At 38.9% G+C, this 24,883-nt stretch overlaps 1 protein-coding gene across 1 annotated transcript in view; it reads left to right on the forward strand.

The window, feature by feature from the left end:
• TFAP2D (transcription factor AP-2 delta) overlaps nt 1–24,883 on the forward strand; it is a 50,055-nt gene that overhangs the window by 17,965 nt on the left and 7,207 nt on the right. Inside the window, exons 6-7 of the mRNA XM_032462355.1 lie at nt 8,321–8,462; nt 13,659–13,772. Of these exons, the coding sequence (XP_032318246.1) occupies nt 8,321–8,462; nt 13,659–13,772 (256 nt within the window). The remainder of the gene's footprint in view (nt 1–8,320; nt 8,463–13,658; nt 13,773–24,883) is intronic.

Below are 24,883 nucleotides of genomic sequence, written 5' to 3' on the forward strand. Positions count from 1 at the left end.
AAAGCACTTAATGGGATGCCCGACACAAAAGTTGATGTCAATAGATTTTAGTTATCATGAATCTCAAATGAGAAAACTAAGGTGCAGTGAGATTAACCATTTTGCACAGGATCATAAAATTGGGAGCAGCAAGGAGGAGAAGCCAGGTCCTCTGGTTTGCAGCACCACTGTGTATTTTCCACTCTGAGTTATGTTAGTGGCTTGGACCATGAACAGTTGCATTGAAACTGTTTCTGAATTTAACTGTATATTCAGGGTTATAGTTATAACAAGATAACTGAGGAATAGAAGGAAGTGACCAATACTGCTGCTTTTCACCATGGATTGCGTATTCTTGCTGCTTGGAATCCTGGGAAAGTTTGTTGAACTTTTTTGCATCCTTTAGTACAAGGTTATTAACATCCTGATACACCTCTGCTGTCACTTAATCCCCCAAAGTTAAGATGACATTAAATCTTGGTTCTTTCGTTTTTTTTTTTTTTGTTTTTTTTTTTTTTTGGTGTGCAATAACTATCGGTAGTGTTTCTAGTACTTTCAAAAAGGTGCCATGTTAGTCAGTTAGTTGGTTAGTTAGTTAGTTAGTTGTAAGACTCTCCTACAGCCATTTCTTTCCACTTCAGCCAAACCAACCAAAGGTAGGAGAAAGGAATGCTCTCCCCTGATACTGTTTCCCGTTTGTCTTTAGTTCTGAGCCTACATGATTGCATTTTCAGGGAACAAGGGAAAAGATCAAGCAGCTTGACAGCGAACTCCTTCCTATACATGAGATATGGGGAGCAAGTTTCCAGGATGTGATCAGTCCATGGCTTTTTCATTTAGGAAGAGGGGTTGTTCACCGCTTGAGGATTGTAGGATTCAAACACCAAAATCCTTTTGCCAAGTGTCAGTGATGTTACACGCCCAGGACGTGCTCTGCCTTATTTGCTCTTCTCACGGAATTTAGGACAAAGCTGATATTCCCACTGTCTTCACACAGGTACCACACTGGGTTTCTGTGGGCAAGGGGAGCTTAAGGTTAACCTCCAGGGACTCATGGCATCATCCCAGCATCACTCCTCCACTGGCCATTCCAGACATCCCATTTCCACATTAGTCCCTCCTTTGGGATAAAGATTTCCAACTTCCTTCTGAACCTGTATGATATAAAAAGGGTCATAAATTGACCCCTTGTCATAATAGTTCTAATTGGTGCTCACTCGATCACCTGGAAGAGGCCGATTACTCGGGGACCCTGGGGTTCCCTTTTGCACACAGACACTCCGGCACTGACAATGTCTTCTCAGGCACAGTTTGCATCTCAGAGCTGCAGTGCAATCGGACTCCATAAGCAAATGCTAGTGCAGTCCGTGTCATTCAGTCACTACAAGGTCTCTTTTGGAAAATAGCTTTTTTTTTTTTTTTTTACGGACTCATAGGTCTTGTCTTATCTGTAAATTTCTCATTCTAAGACATGGAATAGTTTCTATGTGAGAGACTGCTTTGATCATTGATCATTAGATAATGATTTAATATTCTTGTCTAATATCTGAGAATGAATGTTTATCAGAATTTTCAATAATTGGTCTCAGTGAACCTGAGGTTGTATCTTACAATATTCTGGACAAGTAGACACCATCTCAGAGGACATCGTATTAAATCATTTGCTTACCTCCTACTAGTCCTCCTCTGACCTGCATCTTGTGATTTCTTTCATGTCCAGGTGGAAAGGTGTTTGCTTAGAGGGGTGGAGGAGGCGGGCTCTGGCTCACATGCCTTAGTGTCTGACTGTGTGCTGGTGGCAGCCTTACATTCCTGCACCTATTCTGGCCCCAAAAGGCCGGTGTACCCAAGCCCGTTTGGCTCAGCCTGGCCCTTGCCCCTTTGATCCAGCCCGTTACTCACTCTCGCAAATCTCGTTGCTCCCTTGAAAGCATGTCTCTGCATGACTTTCCTGGGTTTTTTCTTTTTTTCTATCATGCTCTCTTTCCAAGTTCATGCCAACTCATGGGCTTTTCAAACACTCAATTTCTGCTTTTTACCATGGTTTACATTTGTCAAAATTCATCGGTATTCTAATAAAACTGTAGACTGTAGTCAATCCTAGTGGTGTCTAACCCCTACTGAATAGCCGTGGAAGTTTGGGAATCCCCCAGATTTTAATTTACAGCAAATATTTGAGTTTAGAATAGAATCTTCCTGAGAACTGGGTCAGAGAGTAGTTTTGCTTTTTAATTAATATAATTTTAAATAATCTATATAGACGGTAGAAATTCAGAAGTTACAAAAGGGTATACAGTGAAATGCCTCCTTTCCACTTTACTTCCCACTCAGTTCCCCTCTTGGAAGAAAAAAATGTTACCGGGTCCTCTGGTTCCTTCCAAGGGTACATATTTGGGTGCATAGTTTTTGTTTTCATTTAAAAGTTATAGCGTACTGCACACATTCTTCTACAGGCTTTTTTCACACCTTATCTTAGCGTTCTTTTTTATTTTCAGTTCTTACAAGTTGTTTATTATTTATTTATTTATTTATTTATTTATTTATTTATTTATTTGCAGGGAGTAGGTAATTAGGTTTATTTATTTACTTACTTATTTATTTTAAGGGAGGTACTGGGGATTGAACCCAGGACCTGGTGCATGCTAAGCATGTGCTCTACCCTCCCCCTGCTCACCCTTTCAAATGCTCACAGTATTCCATTATTTGAGTGCATCATAATTCATTTAACCAGTGCCCTCCTAAATATTGTATAGGAGTTTTTAATCTTTGGCAGTTACAAATAGAGCTACAATGAGCAACTGCACACGTACACAGATAATTCTGCAGATATGCAGGTACATCCATTCAATACACTCCTAAGAAAGCGTTACAGGGTCAAAATACATTTGGAAATTGTTCTCCGTAATGGTTGTAAATGTTTGATTCTATCAGTAGCGGGGTTTAATATGAGAGTACTTCCCTATGCTCTAGCCCAAGCCAGGGTGCTATCAACTTTTTGATCTTTGCTAATTTGATTGGGAAAAAAAAAAGACTATCTCTATTATGAAGGAGTTGAGTATATTCTTAGGAAAATTCTATGAGCTCTTCTGTCTCTTCACTACTTTGTACTGATGGGGTAATTTTTGACATTTTTCTCATTGATTGGTAAGTGCTCATTGTATATAAGGAAAACAGGTTGTATGTCTCTGGTCTGAGTTGCAAAGCCTCTCCACCCCTGGCTTTGGTTTGTCTGTTTGCTATTGTGAGTTTTTTGTTTGGTTTCTTATTTGTTCAGATCTATGTCATGTAGAACTTTTCCACATTGATATAATCATGTTTCTGGTATATTTTATTTCATGGTTTTTAGATTTTTATTCTAATACTTTAAAAGTTCTGTTTTTATTCCAAGATTATGAAATATTTCTCCCATGTTGTCTTCTAATTACTTTGTGGATCTATATTTTATGTTTAACTCTTTGCTCCATCTGGACAATTTTTGTTGTTGGATGTATGGTATAGATCCAATTTTATTGTTTATTTATTTATTTTTTTGGATGACCAGCCAGTTGTCCCAACAACTTTTATTGTTAATCCATTTTCCCCTACTAGTATAAAAAGCAAATTGCATCTTACTCTAAATCTCCTTATAGAAATATACTTTCTAAAAAATTTTTTAATTGATGTGTAGTCAATTTACAATGTTGTGTTAGTTTCTGGTGTACAGCATAGTGATTCAATTATACATATATATATTCCTTTTCAGATTCTTTTTCATTATAGGCCATTGCAAGGTATTGAATTATAGAATATAGTCCCCTGTGCTATACAGTAGGACCTTGTTGTCAAATATATTTTTTTAATAGACTGATGACTATTCCCTAACAATGCTGTCCCTTCTTCCACCACCACATAGCCATTGTTTTTTCTCGAGTGTACACTGTTTCAGCCAAACAAGGCAGAACTCATTACGCAAGAACCCAGACAGGCAGAGGTCTTTGCAGTTGCGTCTTAAGTCTTAGTGGCTGCTTGCCTTTGCAGAGCCACAGAGTCCTTGTCTGGGGGGAAGATGCGTGATTCATCCCCACTTACTGCTCTCCCTTCGCCTTAAGACAGTGGTTCTCAACCCCAACTTGAGGTTACTTCTGGCGCTTTCAAAAAATGCCAGAGATTAATTGACACGGGATGAAACCCTGATGTGTGCGTGTGTGTGTGTGTGTGTGTGTGTGTGTGTATCTCCCAGATTATGGGAAGAGCAAGGCATTGAGAAACACTGCCTTCAAGTATAACCTATTTTATTAAATGGCTCCATTAATCTAATGATATACTCTATGGGTTTTCTACATAGTTCATTCTTTCTAGTGATTCTCATTTGTTCTAGTTTTTCACTATACTCTCTGGAAGGGGTGCCTCCCAAGACTATTGTTATAATCAGCCAATAACATATTCTAAAGCATTTCCATTTAACAAATGTTTTCTGAGTACCTGTTACGAATCAGGTGTTGTACAAAGTACAGGGTATGGAGTGGGGGACAAAATGATCGCCTTGAAGAACAGAGTGTCGGTATTTGCTTGTGCCGACTTTTTGAGAGGGTTACTCAGTATGAGGCAACTGCTGCTGTTACTGTGGAAAATCGGAACATCCCTTAGTGGTTTGCCCTTCTTTGGAAGGGGGCGGGGGTGTGGGCGGCACCACTTGGCCGAGGGAGCCCGAAGCCTTGCACTTAGAATTCTCTGTCCAAGCATGCACACTGTCCCCCGAGCATCCATGAATCTACTTCTAAAATATTAATTCCAGAAATGATATGAAATACAATGGACGGACTTGCCAAAGTTAGCGTGTTGTCTAAAAAAGCGAGGGAGGGGTGGTACTGGTTTGTCAGGTGGCACAATGCATTGAAATAAAGGAAGAGCTTAAATCTATCCTGGAAAACAACCACCAGCCCAGGGCATCCTACCTCACTGTGGGCAGAAGGGAGGGGACAGCAGCCATGTTTGCCAGACGTGGTCCAGCCCTTCCTGGGTCACTCATCCTACATCACAGGCTACTGCACCTGCTGCTGTTCACGTGGGCACTTGGCTCCCCGCCCCCAACAGAGACAGAGAAGCGCGTAGGTCTTTATTTTCAAAAATCAGTCAAATCCCAGAGAGTCTGATTCACACGTGTTCTGATCCAAAAATTCCTATTTTTCTTAAACCTGTTGATGCTAAGATATCTGCTGTCCCAGATTTAACTGTAGATTTGTCGTTGTTCCTGAATACCGTGTGTTCTTTGAATTCATGACTCCATTTGTTCATTCATTCTTGGGTCCTCACACAGGATGCTTTTGTGGCCCAGTATACACATTTTAACTACATATCAGAGTGTCTTCACTTGCCACTTCTTTTGATGTAGCATCGCTATACATCCAGTAACAATGTTACATCGCAAGCAGGAGAAAGCAGTAAACAGAGTGAAGGGAAGGAAGGATCTGGCTGTCAGTGTAAGTGTAAATAGCAGCTGTTCCATTCAAACTGTTTTTAAAACTACCCCACGGTGAGAGCTTTGCATAAAATGGGCCAGATCCTCAAGGATCAGGTTTTAGCACAAAATTTAAGAGGCATGCTGCCATCCTTCTACTCTTGTGCAAACAGTGAGGAAAAGCAATATATATGTACATACATATGTGTGTGTGTATCATATTAATAGTCTCTTAAAATTTTACTTAAATATCTATTTCTGCATGAATAATATTGCAATAGAAAGATATACAAGTATACATAACTCGACTTGCTGTACAAAGATGACATTATGAACAGTGTTATTGTGTTAGTCGCAAGATATTTCTGAACCCTAAGGTCACACGTGTTTATCCTCTGGTCAGGGACTGTAGCCACTCTTTGATGGGTTAAGCTTTAAGACTTTTTACCTCGAATTTGAAATTTCTTGAATTCTCTCCCTTCTGTCATTTTTGTAGCAGAAGTGACCGTCCTAGTATGTTACAATGTGCCTTAAAAAAAATCTTGGTGCCATTGCTTCTGCCAGATAAGCACACATTTTCTTTCCTAATTGTTTAGGGCAGTAAACTGCTGGTAATAAGCACTTAAAAAATATTGCTTGGACGTTGCAGCTTTATCCAGAACTGTGACCCTCCAACAGCTAGCACTACCCAGACTGATGAATAGAGACCCTTTTCACCCAGTTTTGTCATTGTAATATTTTTATATTAAACTAGACCCTTCCAAGGCCTAGAACAGGGCTTCTCACATTTTGGGAATGAAAAATGTTGTTAAAGACTTTAAAAAAAAAAAGACTCAGGAAATGGATGGGAAAAAAAAAAAGATGAGTTACAACGTTAGTGTCTCCTAGTAACATAAATAAAAATGAAACACACTGACTGGTGTAGATGCAAGTCTAATTTTGATGCTTGGTTAGTATTCGTACATATTGGAACATCACATCAGGTTATTAACTAATATCGGCATAGTCACAGAGGAGATTTCCGTAGCCTCAGTGTGCCTTTCTGAACAAGGGTGAAAACCCCACCAGTTCCTATAGCTCAGCGAGCATAAATCCCATAAATAAATCATAATTAAAAAGTCTTAGTTTTGATCCTTAATACATATTAAGGAGAACTTTGAAAATAAAAGCTTTTAGGAAAAGGAAAGTATAAACAAATATTGAACCCCCATTATTTACATGTTTTCCTTAGAATTTTTAGTTGTAAGAAAGACAAGGTATTCAAGAAAAATTTAAAGCAAAATTACTCTCAGAATTTTTGTTTTTTCAACTCTGTACCATCTTAAAATGTTATCCTGTATTCTATGGTTGGTAATTTGGGGGCTTTTTTTTTTTTTTAATAAATATGACTTTCCCGATCTGAATGATTAATTTTTGTTTCTAGCGAAAAAAGGAAACTAAGGAACTAAGGAACGTTTCGTTGATAATAATGAGCCTATTTTATATATTTATCTATAAACTTTTCCTCCTTCTCCAGAGTAACAGTAACCATTTTTATATCTTACTGGTATTAATTCATTGACTACTCTGTTTTTCTGTGAGTATAAAGCCAGATTAAATCCATTACTTTGGCCATCACCAAACAAGTGTCCTATGGTTTGGTCATCACTCCTAGTTTTTAAACTTCTTCATGGCAAAATCTGACTGACCATGGCACTGTTGGATCCCTTCTCCACGAGTACCACCTTTTCCTCCTTGGAACCTGTGTGAAACATTTTATCTCTAACATTCATTTGATACTTGTTATACAAGACCTTGTATTATGTAATATTAATATAATGTCAATGAACATGTACAGATTGTAGATAATACTTACATGGATACAGTATAAACTATAAAGTGCTCCTAAGGTGTTTCTGGGTTCGTTGCTCTTGTTGCTACCATTACTGAGATGGTTGTCATCTTCCTAGAAACAAGGACGATTCTTGGTGTCCTTTCACAGCCCCCTTTACTCCTACCCAGCTCTGCACCTCGAACACAGCCTGTGCTCAAAATACATCTAGTGAGAACTTACTTTCTCAAAGTTTTAATGGTCAAGTAAGATTTGGCTTGATTGAGCTTTAAAAACACTGTTGTTTTCCAAACTGAAGTCCATGGCCAAATCTTACTTTGCCAACAGGTCATTTTTACCCCCTTTCTTAAAAGTTTACTCGGGTTTCAGATTTTGTAAAAGTGCAAAAGTTATCTATCATCTCAGAGAACGTAAGAAGCATTGCGTTTTTTAATAATGAACCCGAGAAGCATTGTACTTGGTGCTGAAGGTGGACACCCGCCATAAAGGCAGATAATGCTGGCACTATGATTCTGTACTGTAGTCTCTTTGGCAACATAACATTGTGAAATTGATACCAGTCAATTATCTCCCATTCCAAAGGATTCCAAAGGCTTTGAAAAAGTATTTGGTATACATACCTTTTGCCACTGTTTTGATAGGTCTCGTGGAAAAGCTACCTGACTATTTGAGATACACGGAGAATAGGTTGTAGGTTGACAAACACAATGACCTGCCCACGGAGCTGTCTCCCCAGGGCATCTATGTGTAGGATCTCAGGTGTCAGTCTGGTCTCACGGTCAGAGCCACGAGGGGAGTCAAAACTTGTAGCCTGTGGTTCTGGTTTTTCCCTCTCAGTTTTCCACACCCTCCCTGCCTGGTAAGTAGCTTCTGTTTCTGCATATTTCTTCATACCACCCCACTCCACCCTTCCCTACCCCCAAAGCTCCTTTCCTTTGCTTGAATTGTTTAGAATGAATAGGAAAAATGACCCATCTAACCACAACCAGGAATGAGGCTGGAGGAAGTAGAAGATGTTCCTCTTGTTGAGTCTGGACATTCGTGAGAGACTGACTTTCATTGTCTGTCAACAGGGGAGGCGCTACACTTGGCTCGGGATTTTGGCTACACTTGTGAAACAGAGTTTCCAGCCAAAGCAGTAGGAGAACATCTTGCCAGACAACACATGGAACAGAAAGAACAGACAGCAAGAAAAAAGATGATCCTAGCAACCAAGTAAGCAGAATGGGGAAGCCTCTCTGTGCCTTCGTCCTTCAGGTCTTCCATTTTCTTTGAATGAGGGAAATAGTCTTGAAAACATCCTTTCTTTAAAGCAAGCGGTCTCACACCCTGGCAGCTAGCTGTGTTAAACAAGGACCACCCTCAACACTGGGCCGCAGCAAGATCTGCAAACTGTGTTAGTGGTGGAGCTACCATGGACATTGAGGAAAGTTCTTAGAAAACCTGTTCAGAATAGCAGGAACTCCTGGGAGATGTAGATTCTAGGCAAACAGGCTGGTTGGCTTCTGTGTAATTTGGTCTAAGCCAGGGTAAAGATCTTAAAATACTGTGAGTGTTTGGGGGAATGTGGCAAAAACTGACGGCCCCAGATGCATGAGAGGTAAGAGGGAGACCTCTGGGATCAAGGATTGTCATCGGTGCTACCATTTTTTCTTGTATAGAAATAAGCAAAGAAGCCCTGGGCTGCCCCACGCCCTGTGGTGATATTGTCAAAAAGAAAAAGGTAGAATGTATGAGAAAGCTTTTGAAAATTGTAAGAAGTTCCATGAAAATGTGAATTAAAATAATGAGGGAAATGATGCCGGGAAGGGGAAGCTTGCATCAGAGGCCTTCAGAGCCCCTCCGACTTGGAAGTCCTTTGATAATTCTGGAAGAGCTACCATATACTGTGTGAAAACCCAGCAGGACCGGAAGTACTGCTGCAAGTCACGCTCAAAGCTTTAGACGAAAACCTTTCAGGGGTAGCTAATTCTTGCTCTCTTTACCAAAATTAGTTATTGCTACACATAGACCATTAATAACCCTGTTGAATTTCCTAACTCTATATTCAGATTTTTGGAGCTCATAGTCCTAGGTGATTAAATTGTCATTTATACATTAATTTCTTATTTGAGATAAACTTTTGAAAGAGAAAGTACAAGGTAGAGAGTGTTAGAAATATTGCTTCTTAGAAACTGGTGAAAAAAAAATGACCTTACCGTGTGTTGGCTGAAGTGTAAATCGTCTCAAAATGCAAAACCAAAAGTAAATATTCCTCTTTTCTACCATGTCTAATGTAACAGAGGTTTTTTTTACCTTTACAAGTTTAAGGTTTTATATGGAACATCTGCCACCCAGGAGGCACGTGAGTCCCTTACTTGGGGTTTGTGCTGCCTGCGGCTGTCACTGTTTGGGTTTTGGATATATTTGTATGTTGCCCTTCTGAGAGTAATAGACAATTCTTTCATCTTGCCCCTAAACAGAAGGAAAGCAAAAGGTGGTGGCAAAACGAGAAGAGAAAGACAAAATAAGGAGATCAAGGGAAAGGAATAGCAGAGAGAATTAAGACCAAGAAAGAGCACAATAAGGCAGAGATAACACTTGAATTTAAAATTCTGAGATGAACTTTATGCTGGGAAAGGTGCTGGGGATTTGCTAGTGGAAAGATTTAAACCTGAATGTTTTGCGCACTCTCTCCCCTGGGGTCGGGGGAGGGGGGATCTGCACTTCTACGTTGCTTCTACTTTTTCCCTCTTCCAAGTAGCTTTTGACCCAGAACAGTCTTTGCCCGCCATATTTCAGTTTTTCCAGAAGGAACTTAGAGTTCACGCAGTTCGTTAGTTTGTATCCTTAACATAATCTCAGGAGACTAGAAGGACTTGTTATAGACTGAGAGACAAGCACAGGGCTGGGGTTAGGTAGAATCTCCCAGGTGATCCCAAAGTATCATTCGAGCCTGCAGGATCATACGATTGCCCAATAGGCACACCCATGCGGTGCCTCTGAATGACACTGTTACCCCCAAATACAAATGATCCAGGAGAATACCCCTTCATGTCCTCTGCCTCCAGATTACTTGGCTGAGGTCTCATTATGCATGTTCTAAGACTTTCACCTCCTGCTCCAGAGAACAGACCTCCTCCTTGTCCTCCCTCCTCCAGGGATGGCTGTGCGACTCTTCACCGCCATCACCCACTGCAGTGCCACCATTCACGTTCCAGATACAAGTTCCCATTTTGGGGGTGAGGGGAGCTTCCATCCCTGTTTGGGAGTCCGTGCATTCATGCTGATGGAGAGATTTTGTTTTCATAGAAGAACTCGGGGGAAGTAAGAGAAGTACTTCCACGTTGGTCAGAGTCATCCTGAGACGTCTATTTTGTAGTAGTGGATTCAACTGGGGAGTGGTATTTCCCTTTTACCTGGGACCTCAGGAATGCTTATTATTTTAGGTGATATTCTGAACTTTCACTTCATAAAATATTTCCAGAACATGTGATTATCTTTGGTCCTGCTGTCCCGAGATGGATATTTGCAGATCATTAAATGTCAAACAAGAATTCACTAATTCCAATTACCTTATTTTATATATGAGTAAATAGGCCATAAACATACAGAAATTGGGAAAGACGAAATGTTTTGTCTTTGTGGTTGTATGTATCCACCCCATCTTTACAGTAGACAACCAGAATTGAGGAATCAGACGCTATGCAGTCATGGCAAACATACTCCATACACACGGTCATCAATATAGGTAGATAAATTAAGGGGTGTGTGGGAATAACATAACTTTCTGCAACATATTAATGAATCCAACACAGATTCTGAATAATTTCTAATTTTTCCAATGGTAAAGCATTGGCAATTTTCAATTAAAATGCTCAGAGTTGAAATCAAGTAGCCTATATGGATATTCATAACATTCTAATCAGCTCACTTTTGTTCTTAAGACTGTGACAATTGTATCAAAAATATATAGGAAATCCAAAAGTCTTTGGATGAGAGACCCAGATGCTGACCTGCATTGGCAGATTGCCTTAACATATATCTTTTTTATCTCTATGAACAATAGATTCAGTTGAATTTTATTATCAAGTATACAACTATATGAAGGGCTCATTGATTAAGGACTTGTAGCCTCCTAATTGCTCTTTAACTTGAGTCCTTTGTTGATTAACCAAATATTTTGGTGTAATGAGACAGTTCTTTGAAGAGGGATACAAACTGAGTCAGTTTTTGAAATCTAAAAATGTACCAGACAAAACATTTATTTGATTTATGAAAAACACATTTAAACTTCTTCCTTGAAGTTGGAACTAAATGTAATTAATGTTTGATCTACACGAGGGTAAAACAGAATAGTCAACGAGTTTTAATTATTACCGTAACATTCATTGTCAGAGGGAGAAATAGAACTTTAGATTCAGACATCAGCTAAAAAATTGTCCCCAAGGACAATGACGTAAGTGATAAAGTTAGAGTCTATGATTCATCAAAGATCATCTTGTGTTACATAATTCATAATGTGACATTTTGTGTGGAGAAATAAAGAGTGTTTCTCATGGTAGCTTCGAAAATAAAAATTTAAATAAGAAGGAAAGTGAGCATGAAGATAACAACTCCGTATCTGTCATAATGAGGTGATGCTGATGACTGCCTAAGGGAAATCGACAGAATTGTCATCTGTTTTTAAGTCTGGAGCCTGTCCTAAGTCAGTGAGTTACGCAGAAGAATCAAATATCAAAGGTTGAAAATTCTGCAACTTCTCCCAGCCCTGTGTGGTGTGTTGAATTGCTTCGTTTAAATGAAATTTTTCCACACTTTGCCTTGTCCTCATTTCTTCCTCAACTTTAAGTCTCTTGTAACTTGCTCTTTTGTTTGTACAGGAAGCAAGTTGATTTGCCAACGTGCAGATTCGTTTGTTCAATTATCTGAATAATTCCTGTATCACAGTGCAAGAACTAAAGCAATGCTTCAACTTTCATTTTAATTTTAATGTAGTCTATTAATTTATTTTTGTTACTTTATTTTCTTTATCACTTTAATATATTTTTACTGAAGTACAGTTTACAATGCTGTATCAATTTCTGGTGTACAGCACAATACTTCAGTCACACAGGAACATACCTACATTTGTTCTCATATTTTTCTTCACCATAGGTTACTACAAGATATTGAATATAGTTCCCTAGGCTATACAGTAAAAACTTGTTGTTTATCTATTTTATATATATTAGTCAGTATCTGTGAACCTGGAGATCGTCATTCTAAGTGAAGTAAGCCAGAAAGAGAAAGAAAAATACCATATGATATCACTTATATGTGGAATCTTAAAAAAACAAACAAACAAACTAATTTACAGAACAGAAACAGACTCACAGACATAGAAAACAAACTTATGGTTACCCAGGTGGGGAAGAGGGTAGGAAGGGATAAATTGGGAGTTCGAGATTTGCAGATACTAGCTAATACATTTTAATCTGATAGAAAATCAAAAGACTAGTCTTTAAACACCTCCAGTATTTCTTTGTAATAATATTGTATTCATACTGATGACTGAATTGTAATCATATTGACGACCACCACATAGTAATTCACCTTGCTAATCTGAAAACTGAAAGCAAGAGCCTGCATTTTACAATCTAGTAAGACATTTTTCTAAAAACAAAGATAGCAGAATGTCTAACTCTATTGAATAGTGTTAACTGCAATGGATTACGATGCCCCACCAAATACCATTTGATGTCACCAAATGGCATCAACGTTTAGTTTAAGTTGCTGCTCTTTAATTAAACATAGGAACACGCCTGAAAGTCAGCCAACTGAGTCTAACTCAGTGGTACTTTTTTTTTTTTTTTTTTTGCAATAAACTCTTTTACATGGAGCAGAGTCATTTTTGAGGTGATTAAATTGTGGGTAAGTGGTTATCTACCTCAAATACTAAAGGTCAAATTTAGTCTGAATTATAATGAAATATTGGGAAAAGGGATTTCCCAAAGGCTACTTGAATCATGGTTCTGAAATAAGCCTGTAACTTGACTAAAGCTTGTGTACAAATATGATATATCCCCCCCCAAAAAAGTCACATTTTAATTTTTTTCAAAAGGAATTGTTAGTTGTGATCCTCTCATATAGATTTTCCCTTATACTCAGGTTAATCTGTGAATATTCACCTTAAAAATGCACACTGGTTTTGTCAATGCTGACGGACTGTTATCCCCTTGAAACATTTCACGGTCGTCCTGTGGTACTCGAGAGCAAAGCTGCCACCGTGAACGTCACCTGTACGTTGCAGACGGAACTTTGCAGGTTGCTTTATGAAATTTTATCTAGTCCTCTTTTAAAAGAGGAAACAAGCCTGTGGTAAAATATCCTTCGATGAAACTAAAGCCCTGTTTCAAGAGCTCGGCTTTAATCTTGGATCTTTTATTTTAGACAAATTTGTAAGGAATTCCAAGACCTCTTGAGCCAAGATAGATCGCCGCTGGGCTCCTCCAGACCCACTCCGATCCTGGACCTTGACATCCAGAGACACTTAACACATTTCAGGTAAGACCGCTTTTCCAATTTGTTCGGACTCTCTTTTAAATTGTGGAAACTGCCTTTGCCAATTTGGACATTTTTATATTCTCATCGCAGTTCCATTTAGAGATAACACATTTATGTTTGTATGGTGACCGCCAGGCATTTAAGATCGATTGTGAAAAAAATAACTAATGCATGAAGCACTCTGGACCAGAAAATTTAATATCTTTGTGTAATGATCGAGAATTTGTGACTTAAAGTGAGTGCTCTTCTTTCAAGTAATAGCACTTTTAGACCGGGATTCTGAAATCCTTTCAGCAGTTCTTTATCTTGATTGGGTAAATTGTTGAATGGATAGATAATAGGATAGAAATTAATGGGCTATCATAGACTGATTTTCCAGGAGTATGTTAATTTCTGTGCAGTTAGAAACTGCACATGGTTCTTAAGCTGGATCACAGAAGCATATTTTAAAGAACTCAGGAAGTATTATTGAAAACATATCTTAAATTTCTTTTTCTGAGATGCTCTAGGAAAGGATAGACTAGCTTCCCTGGTTAATTTATGCCCTGGATACAATGTGGAAAAGAACACAATAATTTTCAGGTGCCTTCCAGTTTTAAAACTCTAGAATTCTAACACCTACATGATGTTTCTCATCAATAAAAATATTTATTCTCTTTTTACTATTATCATTTAGTTTAAAAAACAATGCTAAGGAAAGACTAATGTACATTAAATTTTAAGTTGTTTTCAGTACCTCTCAATGTTTATAGTGCTTTTGAGGAGGGCATTCCCTTATATAAAATAATGGGTATTTAAGGAAATTGGAGCTTTATCTGCAACATCAGAGACTTTTAAACAGAATATTTAATTTTTCATAATGTCACAGTTCTCCTCAGGGTGTGAGAGACACAGCTCTGAATACTAAGCTTAGGATTTGTTTTCTCAAAATGTACCAAATGTAGGAGGTGTTTCCAGGACTTTCCTCCAACTGGGTTAGGGAAGGTGAGTGTATTAAGACTGGGAGAAAACTTAGTGCCCAGAAGTTAAAAGCAAAGGGCTTTGGAGAACCGTCTTCAAATCCAGACCCTTTAAACAACTGAGCTGGGTTGTTTGCTGGTAATGTATGCATTCTTGTTAAGCTTCTGTTTCCCAGCTTTAAATGGAATAGGAACCCGTTTATTACTCAGTGGTAGTGAGCTAAAATGAGAACAATGAATACAGAGTAAGCAGTCAATAAGTGATGCATTGTTTACTGCATCACCGATCCAAGTTTTAAAAGTGTGGGTGGTTCCACGATCACATCTGTACAAGTATTTTCCATATTTTTATTTCTAAACACACTAAAGAGATTTATAATTTTTACAGAAGTTCAATTCAGAACTTAGTAACTTTTATACAGGCTCAATTCTGGATTTGAGGAAGTTTGTTGAGTTACAAATTTACTCTAAGAAAGAAATTACTGTTCAAATGAAGAGAACTGGGACTGTGTCATGTCTACTGGGACGTTGTAATCACAGATGAACTAACCTTTATTGGACAGTGAGCTCTCCTTTGCCAGGCTCAAAGCAGAGTACAGCATCAGTATGTGAATTGGTTATTAACTACAGTGTCAAATACATAGGCAAACCATTGTTTGCTCGGTGTAGGAGCCATCTGCTGATTGGCTGATACTTTAGTCACTGGCCAACTGAATGCCATAGAACTCTTTAGGGAAAACTTCCATTTCTAAACTTGAGCTGAATGTTCCCTACGTTTGCTTCATATGCTCTTAGGTACCTCCTCATGTAGACTTTGGTACCAGGCTAGTCTGGAATTACCCAGAGAAGCTAGTTTACTGTTTCCCAGAGAATAGCTAAATATATGGTAAATTGTCCCTGTCCATTGTTGGTAAATCAAGAGAGATTATACTTTGAGTATAAAACTCTCAAGATCATATATGGCTTCAGATTCTCAGCCACAACAATTTGGAAAATACAGCTATACCTTAAGACATTGAACACTACATGGTGTATCTACTTATAAAAGTATCATGTATAAAATTTTGGTAGTATTATTTATATGTTGAGTAGTTAAAATGTTGAGTAGTTTATTGTGCTTTTTAATATTTGCCACTTTTTTTCATTTAATTTTGCTCTAGCTACAGTAGAGATTGTTTATGTAGATGAAATCTGGATTTCATAATGGAAGGTGTTATGATGATAGAAATCATTTAACCAAAATTCACTTTATAGCAAACTTCCTAAATTTTATCTTTCTAAAATTGTGATTAAAAAGAAACACATAACATAAAATTTATCATCTTAACCATTTCTAAATGTACAGTTCAGTAGCATCAAGTATATTCACATTGTTGGGCAATCAATCTCCAGGATTTTTTTCGCTTTGCAAATCTGAAACTCTGTAGTCATTCGACAATAAATTTCCACTTCCCCCCAGCCCTTGGCAACCACCATTCTACTTTCTGTCCCTATGAATGTGACGACTTTAGATACTTCACAGAAGTAGGCTCATACAGTTTTTTTTTTTTTGTAACTGGTTTAATTCGCTTAGCATAATTTCCTCAAAGTTCATCTACGTGGTAGTACATATTATATTTCCTTTCCTTCAGGACTGAGTGATATTCTGTTGTATGCATATCCCACATTTTGCTTACCCATTCATCCAGTAGTGTGTGCTTGGATCGCTTCCACCTCTGGCCATTGTGAATAGTGCAACTCTGAACGTGGGTGTGCAAATATCTTTTGGAGATCCTACTCTCAATTTTTTTCAATGTCTACTCAGAAGTAGAATCACAATGTCATATTTTTTTATGTAGTTCTGTTTTTAATTTTTGAGAAACTGTCATATTGTTTTCCCGTGTGGCTGCACCCTTTCACATTCCCACCAACAGTGCACAAGGGTTCTAACACCCCCACCTCCTTGTCACCGCTTGTTATAAACTGTTGTGATTTTTTTTTATCCTGTGAGTGTGAGGTGATATCTCATTGTAGTTTTGATTTGCATTTCCTTAATGATCATAATGTTAAGCACCTTTTAATATGTTTGATGGCCATTTCTATTTTATCTTTGGAGGGCTGTCTATTCACATCCTTTGCCATTTAAAACATCTGGTTATTTGCTTCTTGCTGTTGAGTTGTAGGAGTTCTTTATATATTCTGGATATTATACTCCCCGTATGAGACATGTGGTTTGTAAATATTTTCTCCCATCTGTAGGTTGCCTTTTTATTTTGTCGATTGTGTTCTTCAATGCACAGAAGTTTTTGGCATAGTTCAGTTTGCCTATGTTGACTTTTGTTCCCTGTTTTTTGTGTCATATCCAGGAAATCCTTATCATATCCAGTGTCATGAACTTTTCCCCCTACTGTGTTTTCTTCTAAGAGTTTTATAGTTTCAGGTCTTGTGTTTAGGTCTTAGATCCATCTAGAGTTAATTTTTGTATATGGTATAACATAAATGTCCAACTTCGTTTTTTTTACATGTCTTAAACTATATTCTTTTAAACAAAAGGTTTAAACATGCCTGACATTTCCCATTAAAACTCAAATTAAAGTCTCCTAATGTAGACCGAATTTAAATGTGTGTATTTTGGGTTTTACTGTGCATTTATTAAAAAATGGCCTCAATAAAATATCTTAATAGGACTGTAAAAGTCAGCATGTTACCTGACCTTGAAAAACTCACTTTATCTTTACAAGTATAACCTTTAAACCTGGCTTCACAGTGGAATCTCCCATGAAGCTTTTTAAAAATCTTGAGGACTAGAGTACACTTTTAAAGATCTGAGTTGATGGGTCAGGTCTGGGGTTGGTCTCAGGTGTCTGTATTATTTGCAAAATCTGAAGTTGATTCTGCTAGTTAGACCACTTTAAGAACTAGCATGTTTCTAGAGTATTTGCTATTTTTCCCCTTTGAAGAAAAACAATTCTGATTTGTTTTTAAAGTGACACTGAGAATTATGTAATGTTCTGTCTTGGACACTAACGAATTAAAAAGATTCTACATCTATTATTCTGCTAATAATCTGGGTAACAATGTGTTAGCATAGAGGGTGTATCTTTCATAATTTCCCACTGACAGTGGTAACTTTAATTTTGACAGAAGCATAAGCTCAGGAGAAAAATCAGCTACAAAGGAAGCAAATCACATCTGACATTGAAAACAGTCCACTGGCAGAGTCTGATTTCCCCCTGTTTTTGCTGAGTGCTGGCTGGGAGAGAGGACGATTGCTAGACGTGGAGAGAACTCTCATTAGTAACGTCAGCTTGCAGTGCTCTTTTATTTGGTCAAAATCTCCTTCCCAATGCAAATCACTCGAATGGCACCTTCAAGGGTGGCTGGTTTGGTACCTGGAGAACTGTGGCTAACTTTCAGCAGATTGCATATGTCCAGGTAGAGCTAGGGAATGATCTGGCCCTCGCAAAGCCCGGATGACTCCCTGCAGTTTTCCGTGGTAGCTGACATATCAGCGTGCTCTGGGAACCTGTGTGCATAACAGTGACCATTCTCACGACTGATTCACAGCCTGGAAAGCTGCTCATTTCCATCAGAATGACAGGAGGCAGGTTTCTTCATTATTTACAACTTACTGAGTACCATCCAAAGTGTGTATTGCTTTAGAGAACGTAGCAGACACCACATCATCTCCTGGAAAGGGGAAGACAGTTGATTGGAATCTGCAGAAGATTCCACGGCCACGGTTCCCAGGCATGGTGATGGCATTTCAACCGAGGTAGCCCGGGGCTCCGTGGGCAGAACAGACTCAGCTCAGACAGAAACCAGAGCCCTCAATTTCTGCAATGGCAGGGATTCTTTCTGTTGAGATCTTGAGAAATCTTAACAACTTTTCCCTTCTTCGCCTCTTCGGTTCTCATAACATCCTTGACTCTGAAATCAAGCCAGAGCACATCTAACAACATAAATGAGGGGAGGAAGTTAGACTGTTTTTATTGCTCAGTTCAGAGAAAACAGCCTATGAGAAAAATGAGGAAGTTTTCTTCTCAACACCCACCTTGGGAGAGTGAAATTTTATTTTCTCTTCTCTTTTACTGTGCCAGTGGCAGGTAGTGCAAGGGTGACTAAAGGATTGTCCCTCTCGTTAAGAATGTCTAGTGTGGAGGACAGTTACATACACAGATTTAAAATATAAGAGAGAGATTTTATAGTAAAGGATTGAGCTGAGTACAGGTGATCATCTGGGGAAATTAGGAAATGCTTTCATCTTTCTACCCACAGTACTTAGTACCTGTTACTAAACGTGGTTTGTGATACTAACTCTATTAGACCTTGGCTATATTTTCTTCTGGCTCATTCCCAGGGCCATGGTGTTTTAATTGGACCACAGGCTGCAGAAGTGAATGGATCAATGTGCTTGCATTCTTCTATTTGAGCCCAAAAGTCTACCGACACCACATCTTCCTAGAAATAGACCCTCCTAAGACTCCCGTAACACTTTGGAAATAAGAAGCACACAGGCTGTCCCAGATACCTGTGTTTGCTGGTGATTAACTCCCATCACTGGTTCTCCGTGTTGGAAGGCCCCTTGCATTTCCCCCTCTCCTTCAGCCTTGAGATTATCCCTTCAACATCCCTGTCAAGGTGTCACCCACTCCAGGCTTGGAAACTTTCCATGATAGACCACTCTCTTCTGGCCTCGGCATCTCTTGTCCCTCTGACAACTCTATCAGGAATGCTTTCCTTCCGCTGAGGCAACATCTGTCTCCCTAACGTCCCACTCCTTGGGGGTCTTACCGAGTCAGCTGAATCCTGTTTCCTTCCAAGTTTCTAAAGGCAGCTCTCGGGTCTTTGAGTTTTCTCTTCCTGGGCTGTCCGTCCCCCTTCTCTTTGCGTTCCACGTATGGCAGGCACCCCAGTCATCTCATCAAGGGTCTTCCGAGTGCCCTGTGCTCGGCAACACGCTGAACACAGGATGCGTGTCTCCACTTAAATGGGAACACCTTTGGGCTTCTTCTCCAGCGCGCCGAAGATCTGTATCATTTTTTCTTTTTCTTTTTCTTTTTTTCTCCCTTTTCTTAGCATGGGAGCATGGTGGGACAGGTAATCAAGAGTGGATGATTTTATTAATTCTGTGAAAGCATTTTTGAACACTTCAGAATGTGACAGAAGAGATATGAAGGAATTTCAATTAAATCTCTAATCCCAAAGGAAAACATCATAAAATAAATGACATTACGAGGCTTAGCAGTTAGGAAATGGAATCATTAAGCGTTCCACGACTGTTCCGCCAGCTCAAGGGGACTTTTAAGACCATTTTATTTAAGAATATTGGAAATAATAGGCCTGAATTGTGAAGGAACAAGAAAATCCTATGTTTCCCAGACTTAAGCTCCCATGTAAGGTTGAAATTAAACTTTAACTTAAACTCCAAAAGTGCACTTGCATTCCCAACTGCAAAGAAAAACATACGTGTAAGTGGTCAGGTCTTACTCACTAGTTAAATAAAAAATGACAGTGTATGTCTGGTTCTTTTCCAATGGAAGTACATATGGTCGGTTACAATGTGTCTGTTTCTGGTGTACAGCAGTGTCCCAGTTATGTATATGCATGCATATATTTGTTTTCATTTTCTTTTTCATTAAAGGTTATTACAAGATATTGAATGTGGTTCCCTGTGCTCTACAGAAGAATTTTTTTGTCTATTTTTATATACAGTGGTTAATATTTGCAAATCTCGAACTCCCAAATTTATCCCTTCCCACCCCCTTCCCCCCAGTAACCATATTTGTTTCTGTTTTGTAGATGAGTTCATTAGTGTCTTCTTTTTTTCCTTTTCTGAGATTCCATATATGAGTGATATCCTATGGTATTTTTCTTTCTCTTTCGGGCTTACTTCACTTAGAATGACATCTGTATTTACAAAAGAGTTAAAAATCAGTTTCCCTTGAAATAAAATTTTCAATAGCAAAAGCGTAGACAAGAAAATAAAGTAGGCAACAGTTTTCAGTTCCTTAGCAGACAGATGGAACCACAATGCCCTTCTCGTCTGAATCTACATTGTTACTTGTGTTTGTTTAACATGAAGCAGGAAATTAAAGAGTTAAATCAGTGGCCAGTGTTTACTGTACTTCACAAGGTGTGTGGCCCCAAACCAAATACTGCACAGGAGATACCTACATTAAAAAGCATCTATTGCAGATCACTTGATGACATTTTAAATGGAATTTTAGATTCAGCACATGGGAGGCTGGTAGTTCAAACAAGGGAAACCAGAGGCAACTGTTTCCAATTAACAATTTGCAGACATTGTCCCGAAGCAACTATAGGTGTGAGTAATTTGGTAAATTTGTATTTAGATGATCTCTATCTTTGTTGACCTGTGGATGGAGGGAGAGTCTGTGGGGTCGTGGGGAGCCCTCAGGATGGATGTCAGGGGGTCTCACGCAATATCTTGGTTACCAGCTGGGAGTGGGGATTCAGAGTAGACATTTACCAGTCTGGCCTCTGCAGGCTTATCTATAAATTGACAGTTAATCTGGATGATCTCTGAGGCTCCTTCTAAAGCAATGATAATTTACTCCATTCTCCATTTATTGCTAAATCATCATTTATGCTGTGTTTCCATGTGATCTCATTCCTTCTCTTTATGGTTTAGCAACAGGTCATTTAAAAAAGTCAACAGTTGATGGAAACTCAACTTGTGGTGGTGAGGACACTGCTGTGTATACAGAAGTAGAAATATAATGTACACCCGAAACTTCCATAAGGTTATAAACCAATGTTACATCAATTAAAAAAAATTCCCCCCAAAGTTAACAGTTGAAAAAAATTCATCTAAGAAAGCACAAGCATCCTCAGCTGAGCATTTTCAGTCCCCTGTTCTAAATGAAAAATACGAATTGTCTGATAGGGAGAAATATAAAGAGATGGTTAATATATCTCTAAAAGCTCTATCCTCATGTGTAAAAAAATAGGGTGTAGATGTCAAAAAAAAGTCTCGACCTTTGAAAAGTTAAGTTGGATGTGATTGATTTTGGTCTCTCCCAAAAACAAACAAACAAAAACCAAGAACTTAAAAAAAAAAAAAAAAAACCCAACCAACCAAACAAACAACAAACTCCCAGAACTGTTTCTGAATGGAAGGATGCTTAGCCTCCTGTCTCCAAAACTCGATCCCAGAGACTGTTTTTTGTCTCAGGGTACCTACTGACAGTCCATGGAACTAAGGTCCTGCAGAAGTTCTTGGGGGAAATGCAGAAGTGCGTCATTTTCTCTCCCCCAGGGAGGGTCACCGACTTGGTATTTTAGGTGTCATTTCTTGGCTCTAAGGGAACACGCCCAACTCCCTAGCTACCTTTAAACAGTATTAAAAATATTGATGTTTTGGACCTATGCCAAGCCCATTAAATCAGGATCTCTGGGGTGGGACCCACATGTTGGCTTGTGATTTTAAATAATCTCCCTGGGTGATTCTTGCCTGCAGATAGGGTTGAGAACCACCTGCTGAAGGAACCACAGAACATTGGTGAGTACTGACAGGGACTTGCTAATGAGTGGATTGCAAGGAGTCCCCACCACCAGAGAGCTCTATACCTTAATTAAGCACCTTGATGAAACTCCATTTTAAAAGCCCCAGGGGCAATGGGATAATCTAACCTAGGTAGAGAATTAGCCAGTGTCCCTTGTCTCTACTTCCTCAACTAATTAGGCTACAAAGGACAGATGCCACCAAGTTCTGGGAGCAGAAGCCCCAGATGAGGTCCTTCTCCATGGTCTAGATTCAGGGGTCGTGCTGTTTCGGAGAGATGCACAGCTCGGAAAAGAACTAAGGTTCTGCAGAGAAGCCCCACGATCCTTTGCGGGCGTTCTCCAGGGTCTGTTTCCCAGCCTCCTGAGTGCAAGAAAGCATTTTTCTGGCTGCCACCTACAACTGTCGCGGGGAGTACAGATGAAGCCTCAGGCTAGAGTTGGACCTAAACCTGCAGCCACTGAATAACCCAGGAGAGAAGGAAAAGGGGGCTTGTCTTCCCTTTAAATCTTACCGCCTGCATGCTTCCTGGGGGCCAAGAAGCAGAACTGAGGTTGGTGACAGTGGCATCTATGTGCTGTTCGGGAAATCAAAGATACGTGAGCGCAAACATCCATGGGAGTGATGCAGCCTAACAAAATAACAGGAAAAATAGCCCAAACTATCTCAGCCTTCACGTACACCAAGGGAAGTGGGGGAAGAGAAGTTCGCTTGTCAAAGATTTTCCAGGCAGAAAGTTAAAATTTGACAAAATAAAATTAGCGTTTACTCTGATGATCTAAATGACAACAGCAGGGTATTTTTCTCTCGATTTTCAGTCTTCTAGTTCGTACCAGAGTAGTACCTACTACTTCCAGCTTTTTGCATCTTGCAAGAAAGCTAGAAAAATCCGCCTGTGGTCGTCAGATGCAGCTGAGTGAGGCAGTCTTCAGTGGCAAATACTAATGCGATTTTCTGTACCGTTAAATCAGTCTTTGCTTGGTAGGTGGAAAGGATGTGTTGGATTCCCAGGCCCAACTTTTTCTTTTTAATTGAAGTATAATTGACTTACAATATTATATTGGTTTCAGGTGTACAGCACAGTGACTCAGTATTTTTTATTGATTATACTTTATTAAATCTTATTACAAGATAATGGCTGTAACTCCCTGTGCTAGACAGTGTATCCTTGTTGCTTCTCTGTGTCATACATATGTTAACCCCAGACCCCCAACCTGCCCCCACCTCTTCCCTCTGCTCTCTAGTAACTACTAGTTTGTTTTCCATGCGTCAGTCTGTTTCTGTTTTGTCACATGAATTCATTTGTATTATTTGTTTAGACGCCACATAGAAGTGGTATCATATGGTATTTGCCTGTCTGACTTGTTTCACTAAGCATAGTATTCTCTAGGCCCATCCACATTGCTGCAAAAGGCAGAATTTCGGTTTTTGTATGTGGCTGAATAATACATACTGTGTCTTCTTTATCCATTTGTCTGTGCATAGACACTTGGGTTGCTTCCATATGTTGGCTATTGTAACTAGTGCTGCTATGAACATTGGAGTACATGTATCTCTTTGCATTATTTTTGTTTTTTTCCTGGATATCTATCCAGGAGGGGAATTGCTGTATCAATTGGTAGCTCTGTGTTTGGTTTCTGGAAAAACCTCCATATTCTTTTCCATCAACTTACACTCACACCAGCAGTGTACAAGGGTTTCCTTGTCTCCACATCCTCACCAACATTTGTTATTTGTAGACTTTTTGATGGCTGCCATCCTGACAGATGCGAGGTGATGTCTCATTGTTTTGATGTGCATTTCTCTAATAATCAGCAATGTTGAGCATCTTTTCTTGTGCCAGGCCCAGCTCTTGCCAAGATAGGAAGGATTCAGGGGAAGATTCCATAGGAGTTTGCTGTAGGCTATGTTTTAGAAAATTGCCTTAGTGGTTTAATTTAAATTAGTTTAGGCAAATCAATTAAAGTAATGATAAAGCATTTCATATTGAAGGACAATGAGAGCAATATGGAAACAGCTTTGTGACATTTCTCCTACATCCAGCAAAGCCAGTGAAAGGTAAACCATATTAACTCAGATTAAGGAAAGTTAAATAGCTCTTGTTCCTCTGGTAGGTGTTCATTCAGAATCCTTTATTAACTTATATTCCAAGTAAGCAATGATGCTTTCAAGATTTTAAACATGTAAGGCCTTGGCCACAAGCAAAAAAGAAAAAAAGTTATTTAACCAGAGATCACAAGGTTAAGAAGAGAAGTTGGTGAAATTTCTATCACATGGCAGTCTCCTGATATAGGTCCTCATCATTCATGTCAAGTAGTTTATAAGTATAAACACTGTTTGAATTAAAGATGGGTTGTTAATAACATCTTTAGTGAAATATCACAGGGAAAAAGAAGAAATTATAATTTCTTCTTTTTCAAACAACAATCTCTATTATCTTCTGTTACCGCTTTCATTTCTGTCTCAGTTTTTCACTTTTAATCCCACTGAGAGAGAATACATTTTGCACTGTTACAACATATTTTCCTTTAAAAAATTAAAGTCTGTATCCATAGAATTTATTCAGGCCAAGTCCATTGGCCAAGAAGAGATGCTACGTTATAAAAAGAGAAACATGGTCGTAAGTCCATAGCTGTGCACAGACA

This window comes from Camelus ferus, chromosome 20 (genome assembly GCF_009834535.1).
Source record: "Camelus ferus isolate YT-003-E chromosome 20, BCGSAC_Cfer_1.0, whole genome shotgun sequence".
NCBI lineage: Eukaryota > Metazoa > Chordata > Mammalia > Artiodactyla > Camelidae > Camelus > Camelus ferus.